Below are 21,711 nucleotides of genomic sequence, written 5' to 3' on the forward strand. Positions count from 1 at the left end.
CTAGTTATTGTATGTGTGTTCGATGCGTGTTTATATACACGTCTGATATATGAGCCATTTGAAGTATATGTTGAGTGTTATCAGCAGCAAAATTGTATGGCCGGGCTAATAAATGAAGTAACTGTGCTAAATGAACTCAAATCTTATCCATCATAATATTGCACAAGGCAAATAGAAAGTTTAAGTGAATGACAGCTGCAGATTGTTTTTTTTTCTCTTAGAGAAAAGAGCGTTTGGTGGAGACTCTGAGTGTCAGAAACACTGTTTCAGAGACTCACCTCGGTGGAGTTAGGTTGCTGGTTTAATGATTTAGTTTGTATTTTGATGGTTTCATGATTTAGTTCATATTTTGTGGTGATGAAAGTGAGATCTTGTGTACCTAGATAGTCAGGTGTGTAATGGCCGAGGAAAGGACTGTCCTCTTGTAGAAGCAGCCGTGTAGGTAGAAGTGTACCTAACGGATGCCCCAGAAGTACATATGAGAAAGCACTATTGGTTTAGGGATATAAATGAGAACAAGATGAATATTTGTGATATTTTTGTGGTAGACATTTGCCACTGGTCGACTGGAAAGCACACGAGAAGGAGCAAGCAGATGACCCGTCTCAGTAAGCAGGTTTCGAGCAGTTACGAGTGGTAGCTGCATCGCAGCGCGTAGATTCATAAAAACTTGTAAAACAAGCGTAGCCTGGTGATAGATGGTCAAATGATTATTGTTTGCAAACAATATTATCTCCAATAGATAAGCTGTTTACTTTGGACTTCAATTCCTCTGGTTGGAAAGTAGTCTTAATTTATCAAGGCAGTATGGTTCAGCGCCGATGCCTCATACCCCAGCTGTGGAAAAAATCTTATATTAAGAATAGTACTTGGAAACATAGTTAAGTTCAACTTCTAATTCATTTTTACAGATGGTTTCTATATTGCAAAGAATATTGGCTGTTTCCTGGTTGCGTGTTGGTTTGTTTTTTTTTTTAACCCCAAACACTTTGTTGTAAGAGAGTTAAAAGACTAACTCCTGAGACTTACAGTGGACATCTGTTTATTTTGTAGCTGTTTCGGTGCCTCATCTTAGTCTGGAGCTTCGTGCTTTCAACTTCTGTAATTTGGCGCTATGCATCCAGATCTCGGACACTTACAGGCACTGCTCTTCATCGCTGCCGCGGGCCTCCTCTCCGCCACGAGTTCAGGTAAGGCCTTCTCACCCGCGCCGAGGCGACTCGCTCGGAGGTTTCGGAGCTCGGGCCTGTACTTTTGAACGAGCAACGATTTGGAGCGCGTGTCCAAGTGGCCAACTTCAACCCATATTATCCATATTCTGCTTTTAAGGAAGCATGGAGCGCTTAAGCGCAGTCTTAAGCTGAGTATGTGACTTTGCTTTTGAAAACTTGGCTCAGAACGAGTGCTTGAACGTGGACGACTCTCAGTTACATAGATTTGTTCTTTGGGATCTCCGTGGACTTAGCTGGATGCCGATTTTGCTGCGTACAGTGCATCTTGTGTTCCCATGGGGTTGGGAGGGGTTTGAAATTTGCAGGGAGAAAGGGGAATCAGATCTTTGAAAGGCAAACGCTGATGCGTGGCTGCAGTTGGAACAGCTCTTGCGTTAAAAAAAGAAGAGGGATGGTTTTAATTGACACATCTGCTCTGTGTAGTCAGCTTGTCTTAACGTAACCACACAAAAAAGAAGCTTTTACTACTTTTAGCACTTCATAGCCAATCGTTATAAGCAAATGGGATAAATTTTATTTTTCAAGCAGTCATAGGAGATAAATCCCAGCTGCAGGGTCACTGCTACCAATTCTGGCTTTTACACTGAGCACAAAGTGTTGGTGTCATGGGCAAGGGCAGGGGCGAAGATGAAAGTAGCAGTGCAGTTTCGTAGAAATTGGTGGCTAGCAAGCTAAAAAGGTCACTGCTTTTCTCTTATCCCTGGAAATTCAACCCGAACTAATAGGAAAAACAGTTTTCTAATTAAAAGCTAAAAATGGACATCTGGAGTCCTGTGAAATGCTTGGATACCATTTCTATGGATTTCATCTTTTTTGTTAAGTGAAGCCACACTTTAATTTCCAGTTTTATGTTTATGCAGATAGTTTATGGTTCTATTAAAAACGCGCAATTTCTCATCTGAAACTCATAAACAGAGCTTGGATGGACTGACTTGAGAAGAAAAGCATGAGCTGAGGGCCCCACCTACAAGAAAACTGTCTCTTCTTTTGGATGTCATTTAATACCATCTTGACCTGTACTATCTGGAATTCCTTAGCTCATTTACAAACGGGGAATTGTTTTCCCCTGCCACTGTGTCGATTTTTAAATATTTTTTTTCTCCCATATTTCTAATCAAATAGGAGTTATTGGCATTAATTGCCTTTTGCTTGCTCCTTTCGTACAAAATCTTGAGCGCAGAATTCCATGGAAAACAAATGGAAATAATTCCCAGTGTTTCATTGGCCAGGATAGGAAAAAAATTTCTTCCAACAAGCAGGAATTTTCTTCTGGCAAATAAATGGATACTCATAACCAAGTTTTGTGGAACTGAACCTTTTCTTTATTAGCAGCTTTTCCTGTTTCAGTTCATCTTTCCTCAGTAAAGATAATGGATGCCCAATTCATCATTCTCGTCCTGATGAAGTCCATGTATTTGGAATTAACAAGAGCCTTTGCTGTTCCTCCAGCTTTTTTTTTTATCCTGCTATTTTTAATTAGTTCTGCAGACTCGGAGACGGTTCTGCATAAATACCTGGCAGGCTGCTACCATTTCTAAAATTTTACAAGTCACGTCTGGGCCCGCCTCATGTGGGACAGATCAGCTACAGCTGCGTGTTCCCGGACTCCCTCTCTTCAGGTGACGGGTGCTCTTTCACCCCGAATAAATCCAGTGGGATTGCAGTTTTTGCTGCCCCTAGCAGGCGTGATGCCTTTGCCCTGTGCACGCTTGGGGGTGTTTCTCACCCTTCGTGTACGCTGAACCCACCGTCGTTTAATCGCTGTTACCCTCTTCAGGGGAGTTGAATCTTTTCCCTGGTGTTTGAGAGAGAGCAGGAATCTGTCATGAGTTCCTCTTGCAGAGGAAAAAGTGGCATCTGCCTGAGTATCACTGCAGCTTGGAGTTTAGAGACCCTTTACTTGTCCGTGTTTGATCTGACTAGTTTTTGAGCAATATTTCACCTTCTGATGAAAGAAATTTGCCAGGTCTGTGAGCAGCGGCAGGACTGTTGCTATAAACCAGGTTATAGTCTTTTGTACTAGTCAGAGCATCATTAACCTTATCACACGTGTTCATGCAAAATGCTGTTTGCTCACTGAATATAATTTGTATTTCCTTTTAGATTTAACTCCCCGTTTTATTTCTGAGCCCTTGTCTACTGTCCAGAAGTCTGGTGGGCCGGTACAACTCGGCTGCTCTGCCGAGCCCCCCGCGGCTCGCCTTTCTTGGCTGTTTAATGGAGAGCCTCTGGACAGCAAGGCAGGAGAGGTGGAAATCCAGGCAGGATCTTTGACAATCGTCTCCCTCAGCCTGGCAACGTCTGGCCTCTATCAGTGCATCGCTAACAGCAGCGTGGGTGCTGTTGTGAGCAGGCCTGCAACGGTATCGATGGGCAGTAAGTTAATTTTTCTTTATATTCCTCACTCCTTGCAAATTATATAGACCTCAACTGGTTTGTATGGTTTGTTTTTCTTTGACTTTTAGAAAACACTTAGTTTCAAGGTGGTTTTTTTTTTTTCCTCAGCCAGTACTTAGTATGCGATCGATTATGCACTTTCCACCAATTATTTTTTTTTTCCTGTGTCGTCTGAGAGCTGTCAGGTGATGCAGCCCTGGAACAGATTCCCCCAGAGAGCTTGTGGTTCCTCATCCTTGGAGGCTTTTAAAGACTCAACCAGACAAAACCACACCTGATTGATTTAGTGTTGGTGACAGCTTCATTTGGAGCTGAAAGACCTCAAGAGTCCTTTCCAGCAAATACAAATATTATTCAGTGACATAACATTCGCTTCAGCAAATTGACCTGAAAGTACAAGGTTCCCAAAAGCTTCTCTTCAAAAAGGGTCTTGAAAGAGCAGCTGAGCTGCCATGCCATTGCAGAAGTGTGCCTGAGAGTTGAGGAGAAATGAGGGGGAATTGTTGCCTGGGAAATAAGCGGGAGCTGCAAATTTGCCTTTTCACTTGTAGCATTTTATTTGGTTAAAACTATCTAGATGTTCTTCAGGTGGGGACAGTCTTCTGTCCTTTTAAGGACCATTTCCCTTCTCTGTTGCACTGGTTCTTCGAATCAGTCTTTGCCTTGGTGCTTGATCTGTAAATTATTTGATCTTAAAGAACTTCAGAAGAGGAAGGGCAATGTTTTCCACATGGAAAGGATGATGTGGTGCTGAGAATGGGAATAGAATATTCCTCCGTGAGCATGATTTGTCTGCTTGGGGTTGCAGGGCTGTCTGAATCAGGCCTTTGTCAAGCAGGATTTGAGTGATTTCTCTGTAAGGGTACCTCATCTATGGAGCATGTCCAAAATCCTCCTGGGAGGAAAATTTCTTATAAGTGAGAGAAGTAAGTGTTTTGGTAAAGTACTGACCCATAGCAAGACCCTCTCAAGAGAGCTGTAAGGGTGGCTAACCTAGAAAAACTTCACAACCTAGAAGATGCTTTGAACATGAAGGGAGTAGAAGAGCAGCTTTCGCACTTTTCTCCTCGCTTTGAGATTTTTAGTAGCAAATTAGAAGGTGCTGTTAGCTGTTGAGGCTTTCTGCTTGCCTCATCGCTCATGGCACTGAGTGGGAGGTGCTGCTGTACTCAGTGTTGTCTTAATTATCATCACAGAAAGACAATTTCATGTTTCTTAGGCATGGGCTTCCTGCTGTTAGTGTAAATTGTCTTCTGTAGTGCCTTCAGAGCCCACGAGCAGTCTTCTCTTACCAGTGTCATCTCGGCTTGCTTTTCCTAGAGCAGCTGAGGGAATGTAGGAATGATTTGTTCCTTCCTCACTATTCCCCTGTAAAATCTGGCCCTTTCTGTAGCAAGGAAGCGTGTGTGCACGGAGGGTTCATGCTGTTACGGGCTACAGAAAAGACCAAGCCTGTTGCTATGAGTGTCCAAATGCTGCACCAGAGAAGATAATCGCCTTGAAACCAGCTATATTTTAAACACAAATACTGTGCTTACTGCCTTCCCCCCTTTCCCAAGCCTTGGCTGCTCTTAACCTCTTGCCAATCTCTTCCAGGTTTAGCTAATTTTGATACATCGGTGAAACCTGCCGTTGCAGCAGAGGAAGGGGGTACGGCTTTCATTGGATGCCAGGTGCCAGAAAGTAATCCTAAAGCACAGGTTCGCTTTCAGGTGCGGGGAAAATGGCTGGAACAATCAACAGGTGAGATGTTTTATGCCACTGGTCCCCAATATAAATATCCAATAAAAGCTTGCCTGGATTTTTTTTTTTTCTTAAAACTTAAGAAAACTTCTAGAAACTTGCAAAATCACAGAATCATTCAGGTTGGAAAAGACCCTCGGGATCAGAGTCCAACCCTCAGCCCGACTCTACAAAGTTCTCCCCTACCCCACATCCCCCCACAGCTCATCCAAACGACCCTTAACTTCCTGTGCAAGTCGTTTTATTTAAACCTACCTTTGTAAATGAATATCCTTTGTGTGGCAACGTGATTTCTTTGTGATCCTACATTTAGAATAGATTGCTATATCTGACGAGTTATTGAAAATAATTTTTGAAAAATTTTAAAAAGGAAGCCTTTTTTTGAAATTAAATTAAACATAATCTTCTTTTTCCTTCCCCACTTGTTTAGACAACTACCTAATTCTTCCATCTGGAAACCTGCAGATTTTGAATGTATCTTTAGAAGACAAAGGATCCTATAAATGTGCAGCGTACAACCCGGTTACTCACGATCTCCGAACAGAACTCACTGGACGTAAGCTCGTAGTCACACGTGAGTATTCAGGTCGGCTTTCCAGAACGAACACATCTCAAAACTGAATAAATAACAGCCCAAAGATTTTCAGCATGGGCATGTCAGGCTAAATACCCCCTGGTCTCAAATACCACGTTATGTAAAATCTGTCCTGCGTTATTTGCACGTTCAATTCTTATTTCCCCTCACGGTGGAGGAGCAGCACGGCTGCTTTTCAGATCCCGAGGACAGAGCGCTTAGCCCTTGAGAAGGTGATACTGCTAATATTCCAGTTGCCAGTTGATAGTGGTAATATTCCAGTGATTCCAGAGCAGGACTTGTGGAAGAGAGCATTACAGCATCGTGCTTAGTCACAAGTATAAGCAGCTGTGTTTGAAAGACGTGACAAACCTCAGGCCTGGAGGGCGGCATGGGAGAGGGCGGTTTAAACGGCTGCGTAGTGATAACCCTCATCTCCTTCCTTCCAGGCTCTTCCTCGGGTGCCTTCCACATACTGCACCCCCTGGCACCGCAGAGCCTGGCGGTGCCCCGGCACAGCTCTCTGACGCTGGAGTGTGTTGTCAGTGGGCTGCCTCCCGCGCCCGTCCGCTGGGTTAAAGACGGCCGGGACGCGCTGAGAAAAGGCAGGTGGAAACTGCTGCACTCCCATCTGGTGACGGACAGGCTTGAGGCGTCGGACTCTGGAAATTACTCCTGCCTGGTGGGAAATGAATCTGGAGGAGTGAAATACGTTAACTATTCGCTTACTGTACTTGGTAAGAAATAAAGAATTTTTCACATCCAGGCAACGAACAGTTTCTTTGTACGCTTGCTGGTTTGGGCATCTGATTACAAACAGCCTAACGTTCTTTCTCAACGTAAGCATGTTAAAATAGAGAATAAAGATATGCTCATAATGACCATATCTCACCATCTCTCCCAAATTAAAATCCATGACTATTTATCCCTTCAAATCCTTCACAGTCTGAAATAATTAAACAGTAAAGGATAACAAACTCTGAGGGAAGAAGTGATCTTCTCCTTTTTCTGCAGAGCACCAAGTGCATGTGGGATACAGTGTCAACACTGTGCCAGAGATCAGATGTTTCTCTTTTGAGGTTGTATATAAGCAAAAAGCTGGCAAGGAGAGGTGATAGGTTTGGATGAGGACAAAAACAAAAGCAAAAGGAATCTATTTGGCCGCCTTTGTGTGGCTGCAGGTTGTTCCTAAGCTCGGCTTTGTAGCAGATTTTCCTGTTGTTTGAGGTTTTTGCCTCTGTGACTGTTTTTGTTTGGTTTTTGAAATGTACACATCAAAGTAACTCAGAAAACAAGTTGTTGAGACACAATATACGCTTTGTTATGGGGGTGTCACTACAGAGTTAGTTTGAAAATACAGCTGTTTCTTTTATAGTATTAATGCAAACGTGACTGGAATAGAAGGGAGAGACCATTAAAATAAGCGTGTGCGTGGGAAAAACAACTTTAGGCTGCGCAGAACTAGAACTACGTGGTGCTTGCTTAGCCTTTGTGCATAAGTTTGTGTGATATTTTGCAGTATTTTTTTTCAGGACTTGGGCTAAGATCAACCTGCAGTGGTTTATGTGAAATTATTTCCCTTTGTAGAACCTGCCTCCATCTCCAGGGGACTGCAGGATGAAACCGTGGCCGCTGGAGCGACTGTGCAATTCTGGTGCGACGCCCGCGGAAGCCCTGCTCCCACCCTCACCTGGCTGCACAACGCAGCCCCCCTCCGTCTCTCTCCACGGCATCTGCCGACAGGAAACCGCCTGCGGATCCGCGGCATCGCCCAGGAGGACTCTGGCTTGTACCAGTGCGTCGCGAACAACGGCGTGGGGTTTGCGCAGTCCACTGGGAGGCTTCGTGTGCAGCCGGGTACGAGCACTCGCAGCCCTCAGGAACTCAAACCAGGCATTTGTACTTCAAGCTTTATTCCGTTGGGGGTTTTTTGGTTTGTTTTTTCCCCCCTAGGTTACATACTGATTTGTTTCTGACCTCTGTCGGTGGCAAATCTTACAAAGAAGGTGCTTTCAGTTGAATTTTAAGAGTTGTAGGTATTTCTGGAGTAGTGTGGTTACTTAGAACCTAGATTACCAGCTGCAATTAAATCGGCTTATGATTGAATTTGACACGATTTATTCGTAAATAGAATTAGTTGTGCTGGATTAACTGGTATTCTTCGCAGCGTTGGCTGACGAGTAATTATGCCTATTGCATATCCTCAAGTTAAAAAAACAATCATCAGATTTGGGGTTGGTGCACGCTCCCCCTGTACCAGATTAGCAGGTACCAATAGCCTTTTCGATCACTTTTCAGTCTAACACACTTTCTAATACCTAGAGAACTTGATTTCTGCCAGTACAAGGATGTTGGCAAGGCCATTGCTGTTCCTGTTCTCTCCCTCTCCTGTGCAGTTGAAGCTTTTGACCTTCTCTGTACCTGCTGAGATTGATGTGAGCTCGCAGAGGCTGGTTGAGCGGAGATTTTGGGACTTACTTGTCTGTGCAGTGGACTGAGCCAGTCTTGCATGCACTGCCTTCCCCACTGACAGTCAAGTCTTCATTATTTAAAAAATTTGTAGTGTGGTTTGAGTGTAGTTTTCTACTTAAGCATGAGTCTCAGCGGATCAGTCTGGGAAGGAAGGCTGGAGAGGCTGTCTAGAGAAGAAATAACTGTTAAAAATGGTTAAAAAGAAGCATGTGTGACTTTTTTTAATTGTGCTGACTCTTTTTGGCATTAACTGTCATATTCCTTAGCCAAATTAATTCTTTGGCTTGTGTTTTTCCCCCCCAGGCAAAGGCTCTAGGCCAGTTATAGTCTCCTCACCAGCCAGCGTGGCTGTGGTAGATGGTGGGGACGTTACGCTGTCTTGCAACGCCACCGGCCTGCCCCTTCCCATGATCCGTTGGTACGACAGCAGCGGGCTCCTGACCGGTCGCCCTTCCCAGGTGCTTCGTTCGAAACCACAGAAACCTCCTCAAGCAGGGCCGGGCAGCGCCCTGGCGGAGCCCACCCACTTCTCCGTGTCTCAGGCGGGCTCGAGCTCCTTGCACATGAGGAACGTGACTTGGGAGCGTGCCGGGGAGTACACGTGCGAAGCCGTCAACGAGCACGGCTCCGTGGTGTCCAAAGCCTTCCTTACAGTTGGTAAGCTTAAAGCCCAAAATCGCTCCCTGATTTAGGTTAGAAATGCCTCAAAATAAGAAATTAATGAAGGTAGGTAGCGCGGGTATCCTGGGGAGACGAAGCAGAGCAGTCGAAGCTGTTGTCGTGGACCAGTTCCTCCCTTCTGCCTTAGGCAAAGGAGAAACGGCCGTGTGTATCAGCGTCCTTATATGTGATAGAAACTGTCCAAGGGTGGTTTGCTTTTATAGTTCTTGAAATTGCTACTAGGAAAAGACAGTTCTTATGCTAAAGGCAAGATGGGAAAGAGATACTTCCTTTCTTCCCATTGGAATATTATGTGATATTAATAAAAAAGTTTAAGCTCCCCCAAGTTCCCTTCACAAGAACTAAGATCCAGGTTTTTAGTTAAATTAAGTGACTTAAGTTTTTCGGCTCTTTCAACATCTTACCTTAGTAAATTTAGCTGAATGTCAGTGGGATTTAAGGTCAGCAGAATTAATATGTGACCCTGTATTTAAAGTTCTTTGTTACCACCGATTAGAGTTTAAAACTAATGTGAATAATTTGAAAAGATGCTTAAGCTTCCCTTAGAGGAAGAAAGAAAGAAGAAAGCTCAAGAAGGTGATCCCATCCTGTAGTTTTATGAGTAAGTTATTGTTGGACCTTGCTGAGTGGAAACACAAAACTAAATATCATCCCAGAACTCACTCTGTGTCAAACAGAAATATCCCACTGCTTTGCCTCAGAATTTTATGGCAGTAAGTTCAATTTTAACGTTTTGTTTATTAACTTTTATCGGTTTCTAATACGTTGTACTAGCTGCTGATTATGGTGCGGAGGGTGGTTAAGGCATTTGGTTTTGATATAAAAGTCCTTAAGTAGTTTCTGGGAGCTGTTAGGGTTTTAGAACAGTTCCCAACCGTGCCAGAAGACATGCTCAAACATTTAGATGGTTTAATGAAGAATTCGTGCCAGGTAACGCTTCCGAAACACCTGAACGACTTAAGCTGTGATTCCAGTGCGTGTCTTCGGTAGAAGGAGCAACTTAAGCAGCTCTCAGCCTCAGCAGCTCGTTCCCGTAATTTGCCTTGTGCGAGAACACAGTAAGAGAGTTTATTTGGCTGAAAAATGTATCCTTTTTTTTTTCTTTCTTTCTTTCTGCTGGATCTATTCCACGACGTGATTCATTGCGTGGTCTTAAAAGCGGGCAGGGCAACTAAAGCTGCCATCATAGTGAGAAACCACCAAAATGTTAAATGATAGCCTTAGGATCCTATACCCATGGCACTTAGTTTAAGGTCTTTTTTAGACAGTTGTGGTGTTTGCAGGGATGGCAGTAGCTTCCCAGAGCTACTAAACACGGGGTTAATTCTCCAAAATAACTTCATCTAATGGAGATGAAGGAGGAAAATACGCTCCAGGAAGTCTGAGGAGCAGGCGGGTTAGTATAAAACAGAAGAAAGAGTAGCATTTATTGCAGGTAGGTAGGTGATCCAGCGGAGAGCAGCCTGCAGTTGTCTTTTACAGAAGCCAGGCACCTCTGGGAAGTCACAGGGTGATCGGAAAGCCTTGCCAGGCGCGGGGGACTTCACTGCTGTGCTGTGTTTGGATTTGCAGGGCGCTTTCCCAGTCTGGGCTAAGGTACTCGGAGAGCTCGTAAGGAGGGAGGATCCTCCGGTTGTTTAAGAAGCAGGGAAGCACTGCCTGGGAATGCGAGCTGTTTGCACGGCAGAGACAAAATACAAAGGTTTCTCCGCTGCTGTGCAAACCCAGGGCACGCCAGCGGGTTGAAATCTGCTTGCGTGTTTGCACCCCTGTTTCAGGAAGGGTGTAGAAGAACAAGCAGAGGTGCTGGGAAACACAGCGGGTGGGTTCATAGGGGTGCAGAATAGTTTTTGCAGGGGGAGAGGCTGAAAAGGTGAGGGTTCTTTGCCTTCAAAATGAGGCAGCCGATGGGGAGACTCAACAGCCAGCTGTAAAATACTGGGTATTATGGAGAATGCGAGTAAAAGCTATGAACACATTCTTTTAATGCCCAAATTTGGGATGTTCAGTCCTCTGGTTGCTGTCAGAGGCAGGATTTTGGGCACATACAGCCTTTGGTTTGTCCCAACTTTGGTCAGTGGGGCTGGGAATCCAAGGAAGAAGAGTAAGTCTCAGTGGCTGAGGGGAAAGGGATGGCACTGAAAGCAACAGCCCAAAAAAGTTGCATAATGACACAGCAGCAAAGAGAAGTCTGATGTGCTGGTTTATATGGGTAGCAATTATGCCAGAAACTTAGCAAAAAGAGCTTAGATCCGAATTGCTTAATGGAAATTGTTACCCGGGGGTTATTTTCCAAAGCAAAAACTCAACCTCTTTGCCAGTTGTTGACGCCTCCCCTCTCACAGCAATAAACACAGCAACGACTGCAGGTCTCCTGTCACCAGCCTAAACCACAACGAATTCTCCACGCACAAGAGTCCGTTTCCCCCACGGCGGCGGGCGTCAAACCATCCTGTGCCCACCCACAAATCCTCGGGGTCCACCACAATCCAGTGGGCCTTCTGCTGCCTCGAGCAGAGACGGCATTTGTTTCCAATATTAACGCGCGGCGGCGCGTCCCCTTCCCACTGCTTCGCTGACAGTAGATACCCTTTCGCTTGGAGATTGTTCTGGGGGCGTCTGATGTTTTAAGCCAACTCCATCTGGCTTTGGGGACGTCCTCCCCATGTTGTTCCCCTCTTCGGTCTCCAAACTTTGTGGCATTGCTAAATAAATAGGAAGAAACAAACACGGAATGCTTGCTGAGAGCGTGGCTTCAATTTGAAAAGAGAACTTTCCTTCCCTTCCCAGCTTTTTAAAAAGTGGCCAAAAATAGCAGCCACACTTGCTGCTGGTATTTTAATGGAGGTTTAGAGGAATCTGAGTCAGCCAGGCTAACACTGCCTAGGCTTTACATTACCAAGGAATTTGTTTGTTTTGTAAACCAAGTTCCCTTCATTCCCTTCCCCTTCCAGACCCCGGCGTGTAACATAAACCTACACAAATCTGAAAGGACGGACAGGGCTAAGAACATCTGGCAGTCCCGGCGCTGCAGCCTGCGACCTCGAGGAGCTGTGCTGGTTCCCAAACGTTCCCGTTTTAAGCACTGACGTTTGCTTGTCCTGGATAATCTCAGATGTCCAACCTGCCACCCCTTTCCTGCCTGGAATGCTGACGAGCCCCGCGTCGGCCCAACAGTGCTTTCTTTTTGTCTCGCGGCCTCTTTCGAGCTACTGATGTTACATGTATTTTTTTTTCATACCAGGCAAAGTAAATAGGATGGAGGAGGCTGGAGCAGGATTTCTAGAAATGCGTTGGTATTAAATTGCATGTTAGATCTGCCTGTAAACTGAGTTTATTCTCAGCATAAATTTTCAAATGAAGTAGTCGAGCCGTGCGACTTTCAAAGCTGATCAAAATTACAGCTGAAACCTCAGAAACTGAGGTAGGAGAATGTCCTCTTGTGCGCACGCCAGTTCAGGCCATGAAAAGTTCCTTGTACAACTGCAATTAATTTAAAATTACTCCATTTGTGTCACAAGTGTAGCTATGTATATTTTTTTTCTTTTAACTTGCATTGCCACTACTTAGTTTCAGAGATACTAGTCAAACCATGCCTGCACGGTTGCATTTTAGGTTTTCTCTCTTTGCTACTGTGGGGGAAAAAAAAAAAGGTAAACCAAAAAATGCTGTTCTGCCCTGAAAAAATAGCCAGCGTGCAAGGGCACGCCTTGGAACGGGGCTCAGGTCTGCGTGGACATCTCTTGAGCTGGCTTTTTGCAGCAGGGCTTGTTTGAAAATGACGTTTTTAAATGATTTAGTGTCCCCTCTGCGCAGGGAAAACGTACCTCATCTTCAAGATGTAACCAGACTCCTCCCTTTACAGTTCCTTTAGAAACTGGCACGAAAGCAGAAGAAATGGCTCCTCTGGAGATTGCCCAGAGCGATGAAAGCGATGGCGATTTTGGCGCACGAACGGCGTTTTCGAGCTCGCCTCCAACAAAACTGCCTTTGGATGCAGCTGTGACAGAAAAAGCCCCGCACGCTGCCGCTCCCCCCGAAGCCCCCATCATCCTCAGCCCCCCGCAGACGCTGAAGCCGGACATGTACAACCTGGTGTGGCGTTCGGGGCGGGACGGGGGCTCACCCATCAATGCCTATTTCGTGAAATACCGCAAGGTACCGTTTCTCCGTCGCGCTGAAGCGGTGGATTGACAGATTTTAACAGGAATGTAGCGTCAGGCCAGAGAGAATATAGAATATTGTTGAACCGCAGCGTTACCACACAGGCAGCTCGTTGTAGGGATGACTGAAGTTGGGCACAAGTATGTTGTTCTATCGAGTTTTAAGTGAGATTTATTCTGCAGAGCCCAGGCTTTTATTTCCTTTACAGTATCATTATGGTCTATGGAGAACGGGGCTCCAGAGCGTATCATACACGACTTCAGTGGTGTTAAAGATGCATTTGTGTGAGCAAGCTTGAAGCTGGTAATTCTTCTCACAGGGGATTAGTGACAGAACAAGAGGGAACGGCTTTAAACTGCAACAGGGGAGGTTCAGACTGGACATGAGGAAAAATGTTTCCCAGAAAGAGTGGTCAGAGAGTGGAATAGGCTGCCCAGGGAGGGGGTGGAGTCACCATCCCTGGGTGTGTTTAAGGGTGGTTTGGATGAGCTGTGGGGGGATGTGGGGTAGGGGAGAACTTTGTAGAGTTGGGCTGAGGGTTGGACTCTGATCCTGAGGGTCTTTTCCAACCTGAGTGATTCTGTGATTCTGTGGTAGGTAGACAAGAGCAGAAGGGAAGATGAGTATTAGCCTAATATGAGTTTGCTACTCGGCATCCCAAAGAGACCTTATTAAACTGAAGTTATCAAATACAAAAGTGAACTAAAATTCCCGCAGTAGATGCCTATCATGTCCTTAAAAACAGTGTGTCAACAGTGAACTCTTGATTAAAATCAGAACCAAGCAATGCCTGTGCCCTTCTTCCAAGCAAACAATTTTCTGCGTGGCAAAGCTGTTTGGTTTAGTTTTCATAAGCTTTTTAATCCTCTGCATCCTGATCTTGTCTTAGCCTGGAGGGAGTGCTTAGATTTCTGACCTGTTAGTTCCTGAAAACCTAGCGCCAAAGTCTGTTGATATAATTTCTCATCCAGAGGTGGTTGGTTCACATAAGCACTGAAAGCTTTGAATACTACTTTGACCTTTTTTTGATGCTTCACTCATAACAATCCGTTCCACATTAAATGTGCTCACTCATGCATTTCTCAGCAGGGAGTTTACCGTGTTTTTTTAGGGTGGTGTTCACTTTGTGTCATTAAATTATTTTATTGATTTTCCTCTTTTAAAGAGGAGGGGGGAAAAAAAGGTTGGGGGAATAAAAGCCTTGGAGTGATCGCTTCAGAAGAAAATACTTTAACAAAGACCTCTGGCATAACCCCTTTGATAATCCGCAGCGTTTAGATCTGCCTTCCATGTTTTATTAAAGTCTTATATTGTTTAGTAGTTTATTTTTGGTAGAATCTTTGTCTTTTCCTTTGGGATTTGGGGTAATGTTTTCCTGCAAAGGTCAAGCATTAAGAGACTACCCTGAATCTCTTTCCTTTCTTAAATGAAGCTGATGATTTCACTGTTCAATTAAAAAGTGGGGTTTTTTTTAAAAAAGAAAAAAAGAGGAAACATGCATTAATAAAAAACAAATCTTTGGTCTCCCTGCTGATCTTTTTTCCAGCCTTGAGAAGTAACTAAGATGTACTTTTTGTTGCCCATTTTAGCCAATAAATATTTTAAAATGTTTAAGTACAGGAAAAGCTGGGATAGTTGAGGGAACATCTTTCTCATTAGGGTGTTGGGTTCAGCCTTTAATGTCACGCCTGCTGCCAGCTAAAGACTGATGGAAGTCTTGAAAATTATTTTGTCTTTTGCTAGTTTTAGCCAGGAGTGAAAATGACCATTTTTTTCCAAAAACAAGTGTGCATGTGTGTACAGAGAAGGAAAATAAGTTGCGTTTTTTGAAGGAGCACTATAAAGGTAGTTGCAAAAGTGCTGATTTGTGGCAGAAGCACTTGGAAACAAACCCTAGATAGGTACAGGAAAACATAAGGAGTTTTGGCAAGTGGCAGAGGTCCTTTGGATGCTCGTGTGCGAGAGCGATGAGGGATTTGAGCGTTGCACTGACTTCTGAGCAGTTCACAGAATCACAGAATCGTCTAGTTTGGAAAAGACCTTGAAGCTCCTCCAGTCCAACCATTGACCTAACACTGACAGTTCCCAACTACACCATATACCTAAGCGCTAAGTCAACCTTACTCTTAAACCCCTCCAGGGATGGGGACTCCACCACCTCCCTGGGCAGCCCATTCCAACGCCCAACAACCCCTTCTGCAAAGAAATACTTCCTAATATCTAGTCTGACCCTGCCCTGGAGCAATTTGAGGCCATTCCCTCTTGTCCTATCGCTTGTTACTTGGCTCAAGAGACTCATCCCCCCTCTCTGCACCCTCCTTTCAGGGAGTTGCAGAGGGCCAGGAGGTCTCCCCTCAGCCTCCTCTTCTCCAGACTAAACCCCCCCAGTTCCCTCAGCCGCTCCCCATCAGACCTGTGCTCCAGACCCTGCACCAGCTCCGTTGCCCTTCTCTGGACACGCTCGAGTCATTCAATGGCCTTTTTGGAGTGAGGTTTTGCCCAAAACTGAACCCACTCATCGAGGGGTGGCCTCACCAGGGCTGAGCACCGGGGCAAGATCACTTCCCTGTCCCTGCTGGCCACGCTAGTGCTGCTACAAGCCAGGATGCCATTGGCCTTCTTGGCCACCTGGGCACACTGCTGGCTCCTGTTCAGCCGGCCATCAATCACCCCCCTAGGTCCCTCTGACTGGCAGCTCTCCAGCCACTCCTCCCCAAGCCTGTAGCGCTGCTGGGGGTTGTTGTGGCCCAAGGGCAGCACCCGGCATTTGGCCTTATTGAAACTCCTCCCGTTGGCCTCAGCCCATCGCTCCAGCCTGGCCAGGTCTCTCTGCAGAGCCTCCCTACCCTCGAGCCGATCAACACTCCCACCCCACTGGGTCTCATCTACAAACTGACTGAGGGTGCATTCGACCCCCTCATCTAGATCATCAATAAAGGTATTAAACAGTTCATTGCTGATGTCGAGCTTTCTCTCCCTGTCCGGTGCAGCTGGACGACAGTGTCAGTGCAGCGGGAAGCTGGCACACAGTGCGCGTCCCCGGCAGCGAGAACGAGCTGCGCCTCACCGAGCTGGAGCCTTCCAGCCTCTATGAAGTTTTAATGGTGGCGAGGAGTGCCGCTGGGGAAGGCCAGCCCGCTATGCTGACGTTTCGCACCAGCAAAGGTAGGTGCAGCACAATGTTCCCTGTGTCCTGGGCTTTCGAGGGGACGTTTCTTTAAATTACATCAACTCTGTTGTCTGGGAAGTCACAGATGAAATGTTCTGTAGTTTAGTTGTTAAAGAACAGCCTGTAATAGCTTATATAGCTGTAGGGCAAACTTCCCTGAGCATTACCGGGGCTGTTGGGAAGTAGAAACTATTAAAAGCTTGATAATATTATTTTTGGTATGATTATTAAGACTTATACTGTAATATAGGTATAACTTGCTGAGCTCCATTGCATAAAGGAGCTAAGTCAGGGAGCAGCCTGTCCTTGTTCAGTTTTTTCAGCGTACCACAAAAGAAACTCTCTGCACCATCAAGTTTTCATGTATCAACAACACTGCTTCTGGTTTGCTTTGCAGACACCTCGGTGAAAATCTCGCAGCTGACCAGCAGCCAGCTGTTCTGATAGTTGCATGCACACAGCGACAAGCCAAAGAGCATTTCTAATCAAAGCAGTTTTTTTTTTTCTTTTAAGCTTGGACGCTGGTGGATGCAAACAATCAGATATTTTTCATGCTAATGTACAAGAACGGGATAGCTTGTAATTTTGTTAAGTAATACATTTGTGAAATGTGTGAGTTCATACGTACGTACAGCCACAGGCCAGAAGTCTGCTCAGCCCAGCGTCCTGGGTCCAGCCGTGGCCTCACGCGGCTTCCGTAGCATTTGTATTGAACCTCTTTCCCTAGAGATGGATTTCAGTGTGCACTTTCCACCACCTGTTGTGATTCTGGGGATGAGAGGGGGCTGTGAAACCCGGGCAGGAGCCAGCGACATCACCGCAAAGCGCAGGGCTGCAGATGTTATGTCACTTAACCACAGCGAGGAGTCCCTGTGCTGAGGAGGGAAGTCTCCTCTCTTGCTCCCCTGAAGAAACTCCCTAACTGCTATCCTGACTGTTCAGCTTGTGATTTGGAGCCAGGGCTTTAGTCCCCTGCGCTGTAGTGGGTGATTTTGCAGAACAGCACATCGTGAGAGGCGATGAACAGCATTTTCTTACCCAGTCCCTGAGCTCATGTCCCATCTATCAAATGTTTCGTAGAAAAAACATCATCCTCGAAAAACACCCAGGCTCCATCCCCACCGGTAGGCATTCCTAAACATCCCGTTGTTCATGAAGGGACAAATAATTTTGGTGTCGTCCTTCCAGACCTCTCTCGACACAGCGGAGGTAGGTGTATGGATGGTTTGTAATCCACGTGCTAAAAGTTGTGTTGCAAACAGGTGCGTCTGAGTTCCCTTGTGTTACTGCTGCTCTAGGTGCTTGTATGACCTCTTCTATTTCCAATTTACTTCCCCAGGCTTCTTTGATACAGGTATTTTTCCTCTCTTGCGGGACTTCTGTGAGTGAGGTCAGATATCTGCCAGATTCTTCTGTATGTTTCCAGAATAAAAGGTGATAGTTTGTGCTTTTAGGATTAACTGGAAGGTTATCTTACTCCAGTCAGCGAGTCAGCATTTGAAATACCTACCTTGACACCTTGGCTTTCCGCAGCGATGTTAAGTCACGAGGCAGTAGTGCATTTCTTACAGACTTTGCGGTATTTGAAGCTCGGAATTTAGCAAATGCGTGCCCTAATCTAGCGAATATATAATATTTCCAAGGATGCTGTTACCTGCATGTATGACTCTCAAAAAATAAGCTTATCACATATAACCCACGTTCTTGCTGCTCGTTTTTAAATCTGCAGTTGCTTTTTGTTAAATACTCTGGCTTTCTCTTTTCTTCCACTATGAAAGCTCCAGAGGAAGAAGGGAAGTGGGAGATGCACATGTTGAGAGTTTTAAGTTCTCAGAGTGGCTTATATCTGTTCTGAATGTTTTCCTGTGGCATCTCAGGGATGGGCTTATTTCTGATGGCAAGAAGATACAACCACTTCCCAGTAGGTGTGATTTTTAGCCTGGTTTCTGGTGAAAACAGCATGTTTATAGTCCTTTTTGTCATCACCCCAGCCTTTAAACTCATTGACCTGATTCAGGCAGACTTACTCAGGGGCTGAGATCTCAAAGGTGACTTGGTATCTAAAATTTTGGGTAAAACCAGAGGTGAGTGGAGAGGTTTTTGTTCCTTGCTCAGTTCCTCCTCTCGTCAGTGCCCGGCTCTGTGTTAATGAACATAAGCTAGCTTAGTAAAGCCTTACATCAGTCAGAATGGTTATAACTGGATTTACTAACACCACCTCTTTCCATTCTCTCTGTTCCACTGCTGTCTGTAACTTCAAGTGAGTTCAGTAAGTATATCATTTGTTGCATGCTTCGTTCTCATTTCTCTGGCCGTACAGCGCTCGTTAGTGTGGGTGGATTGAAATCTCCGTGGGTCTGGGGGAATTCTGGTGTTTGGAAAATGAGAACCAAATTTTTCCGGTTTACTTAGGATGTGTTTCTGTTTCTGTGTAGAGGTGGGTTGGGGTAGTGCAACACCATATTGCTTTTGATTATTAGGTTGATAAATTAATGGATGCCTGTGTTTTCTACTCTTCAGGCATCTTTTTCAGAAGAGTAAAGGGAGTGGTTATTACAGGAGGATGTAAGATTCTCCTTGTCAACACATGAAGTCTAATTTAATCATCAGCAACTAGTTTAATCGGTTGCTACAGAAAATGAAGTTTCAGCTGAGTCTAATCCTCTTGTAACTGAATTTCTCATTCCAGTTCCAGAAGCTCCCGACCGACCCACAATCTCCACAGCGTCAGAATCATCCGTCTACGTCACGTGGATCCCACGAGCAAACGGTGGCTCCCCCATTACCGCCTTCAAAGTGGAGTATAAACGCCTGGGTCGGAACAGCGACTGGCTGATTGCAGCTGATAACATTTCTCCTTCTAAGCTGTCTGTGGAAGTTCGTAACTTGGAGCCAGGTATTAAAACTGATCTTTCCTTCACCTCAGCTGTTGCTGCTGTTGTCTTTGCTTAGATGACCGTGCTCCTGCTGAGGGCACGCTGCAACGCTTTGGTTGTTTCATTTTTCACTTCTGCTTGGATTATTCTGTTTCTGGTCAGTTAGGAGATACTTTTTTGTGTGGAATAGGAGCTCATTACATGAGGTCAAGTTGATTTCTGGCTTTCCAAGTGGAAAAAAAACCCCATCACAATTCAATACACTTTCATGTGGAGAGGAGGGTTGTCTATTATTGCTGGTTTTAACTTAATTGTCCTTCTAGTAAGCACTCGGAATGCAAAAAGAGAAAAATGCATTAATGGAGAAACATCTGTCCTGATTTCTCCCAGTGTCCAGCCCTGAAAGCTCAGGGAAAGAGGAGAAAAGGATGATGATGGGCAACCTTGGGACCATCTTCTCGGTGCCCACCAGTTTGAAGTTTAGGGACTTCCCGAGCTGATGGAGGCATCTCCATCTCTGTGCATAATAGCCTGTGGATTTTTCTTGAGTGGATTTCCCCAACTACTTCTAGAAGCTGTTTATATTTCTGATGTCCACATTAGTCCGTGGCAAGCAGTCCTATGTTTTTCCTAACTGGACGTTGTGCAAAAAGTACTTCCTAATCTGTTTAGTCTCCTTGAATCCTGCTTCCAGTGCTTGTTTTGCTACAACATCTTTCTCTCACATTTTTTGTTTTGCTACAACGTCTTTCTTTCACTTTTTTGTTTTGCTACAAGGTCTTTCTTTCCCTTTTTCCCTTAAAAGGAGAAATGTATAGGTTCCGTGTGATTGCTGTGAACAATTACGGGGAGAGCCCGCGCAGCGCAGCGTCTCGCCCTTACCAAGTAGCCGGATTTACCAGCCGCTTTTCCAACCGCCCCATCACGGGCCCTCACATCGCTTACACCGAAGCCATCAGTGACACTCAGATCATGTTAAAGTGGACGGTAGGTATAACTGTCTCCTGTTCTTCTCACAGTTGCAGGGCAATTTTTCCTGTTTTGACTCTTAAAAGGCAAGGATTAAGAGCTGGTGGCGGAGTAGGGAGTGGTGGTTTCCCCTCCCTGAGATGATCTTTTTCCTAGAAGAGCTACTTCATGCTTGTATGGCAGAATTGGGTAACTTACTGGGCCGTTTGCCTCTTAAGCCCTTTGCTCCCCATTTCCAAGCCCCCTTTCCTCCTCCAAGGCAGCTCTGTGAGTTGTTGCTGCCTTTTGCGCTGTCTCCCAGCCTCCCTCCACCTCGCTCTCCCCTTTCTAGCCCCCCGGGGATGCCACGCACCACCTCCTCGGGTTACGCCAGATGGGAGCCCAACTGGCAGCTCCAGTGAGAGGCTGCAGCCGCCTCGGTCCACCTGCTCTGGCAGAGGCAGATCGAGAGGCACCAGTGGGCTTAACTCTGTCCAAACCACTGTTCGTGCCGTGACTTGCGAGCGAGTTGGCTTCGTTTCCTGCAATTCCTGCTGCTTTTGTCAATCCAGGCTGTGATGGCTGGAAGCGGGCGCTGCGTTTAAAACCTGCCGTCCTCCCTCGCACCCAGCAGAGGTTTCATGTTAGAGAAACGTTTTCCTTTCCCCTGTTACCTCATCTTTTGTAAACAAGTACTTTAAAGTCGTTATTGAAACCCACAGAAATTCTTTGCTCTTGTTTTGAAATCTAACCCCCGGTATACTTTGGAGGATTTAATGTGTAGAGTTCTCAGGGTTAGTTTGCTCTGCTAGCTCAGCCTTAAGAGATGTTAAGGATAATAAACGTAAAATAACCTCTAGTTCCTCAGGAGGCTGCATAACTTAAAGTAAAATATTCCTTTTTAGAGTGATCTTAACTCTTTCTGAAGTCTAAGTGGTCTTAACTTTTCCATTTTCATTAATCACAGAAATTTTTAGGCCGTTCATGGTCAAACCCTAATTGACAGTTTGGAAAGTGATGTGGGAGAAAAGCGTCAGCCCCAGCTCCGTCTCCTCTCCCCACACCACTCTCCCTTTTTTTGGCTGGTCCGAGGAGTTCTGTGGCAGAGAGCTCTCCTGCAGCCCTGTGAGAATCCCTTGGCCTTGTGCTCATCCACAGCAACAGATAATCCTCTCTTCTGTTGTAGCTTCTGTGCAAACTTCCCCCTACACCTTATTTAAAAAAACCCAAACATATTTCAAGGTGATAAGACAGAATCATCGAACGGTTTGGGTTGGAAGGGACCTTAAAGTTCACTCAGTCCCACCCCCCTGCCCCATGCAGGGACACCTTCCACTAGCCCAGGTTGCCCAAAGCCCCGTCCAACCTGGCCTTGAACCCTTCCAGGGAGGGGGCAGCCACAGCTTCTCTGGGCAACCTGTGCCAGGGCCTCACCCCCCTCACAGGGGAGAATTT

At 45.5% G+C, this 21,711-nt stretch overlaps 1 protein-coding gene across 1 annotated transcript in view; it reads left to right on the forward strand.

Moving 5' to 3' along the window:
- CDON (cell adhesion associated, oncogene regulated) overlaps positions 1–21,711 on the forward strand; it is a 56,949-nt gene that overhangs the window by 18,452 nt on the left and 16,786 nt on the right. The window contains exons 2-13 of the mRNA XM_074848929.1: positions 1,054–1,190; positions 3,336–3,608; positions 5,226–5,372; positions 5,803–5,946; positions 6,396–6,683; positions 7,534–7,803; positions 8,722–9,075; positions 12,965–13,257; positions 16,254–16,428; positions 17,513–17,641; positions 19,122–19,328; positions 20,114–20,295. Of these exons, the coding sequence (XP_074705030.1) occupies positions 1,115–1,190; positions 3,336–3,608; positions 5,226–5,372; positions 5,803–5,946; positions 6,396–6,683; positions 7,534–7,803; positions 8,722–9,075; positions 12,965–13,257; positions 16,254–16,428; positions 17,513–17,641; positions 19,122–19,328; positions 20,114–20,295 (2,538 nt within the window). The 5' untranslated portion in view covers positions 1,054–1,114. The remainder of the gene's footprint in view (positions 1–1,053; positions 1,191–3,335; positions 3,609–5,225; positions 5,373–5,802; positions 5,947–6,395; positions 6,684–7,533; positions 7,804–8,721; positions 9,076–12,964; positions 13,258–16,253; positions 16,429–17,512; positions 17,642–19,121; positions 19,329–20,113; positions 20,296–21,711) is intronic.

The sequence above is a fragment of the Strix aluco genome, chromosome 23 (assembly GCF_031877795.1).
Source record: "Strix aluco isolate bStrAlu1 chromosome 23, bStrAlu1.hap1, whole genome shotgun sequence".
Lineage (NCBI taxonomy): Eukaryota > Metazoa > Chordata > Aves > Strigiformes > Strigidae > Strix > Strix aluco.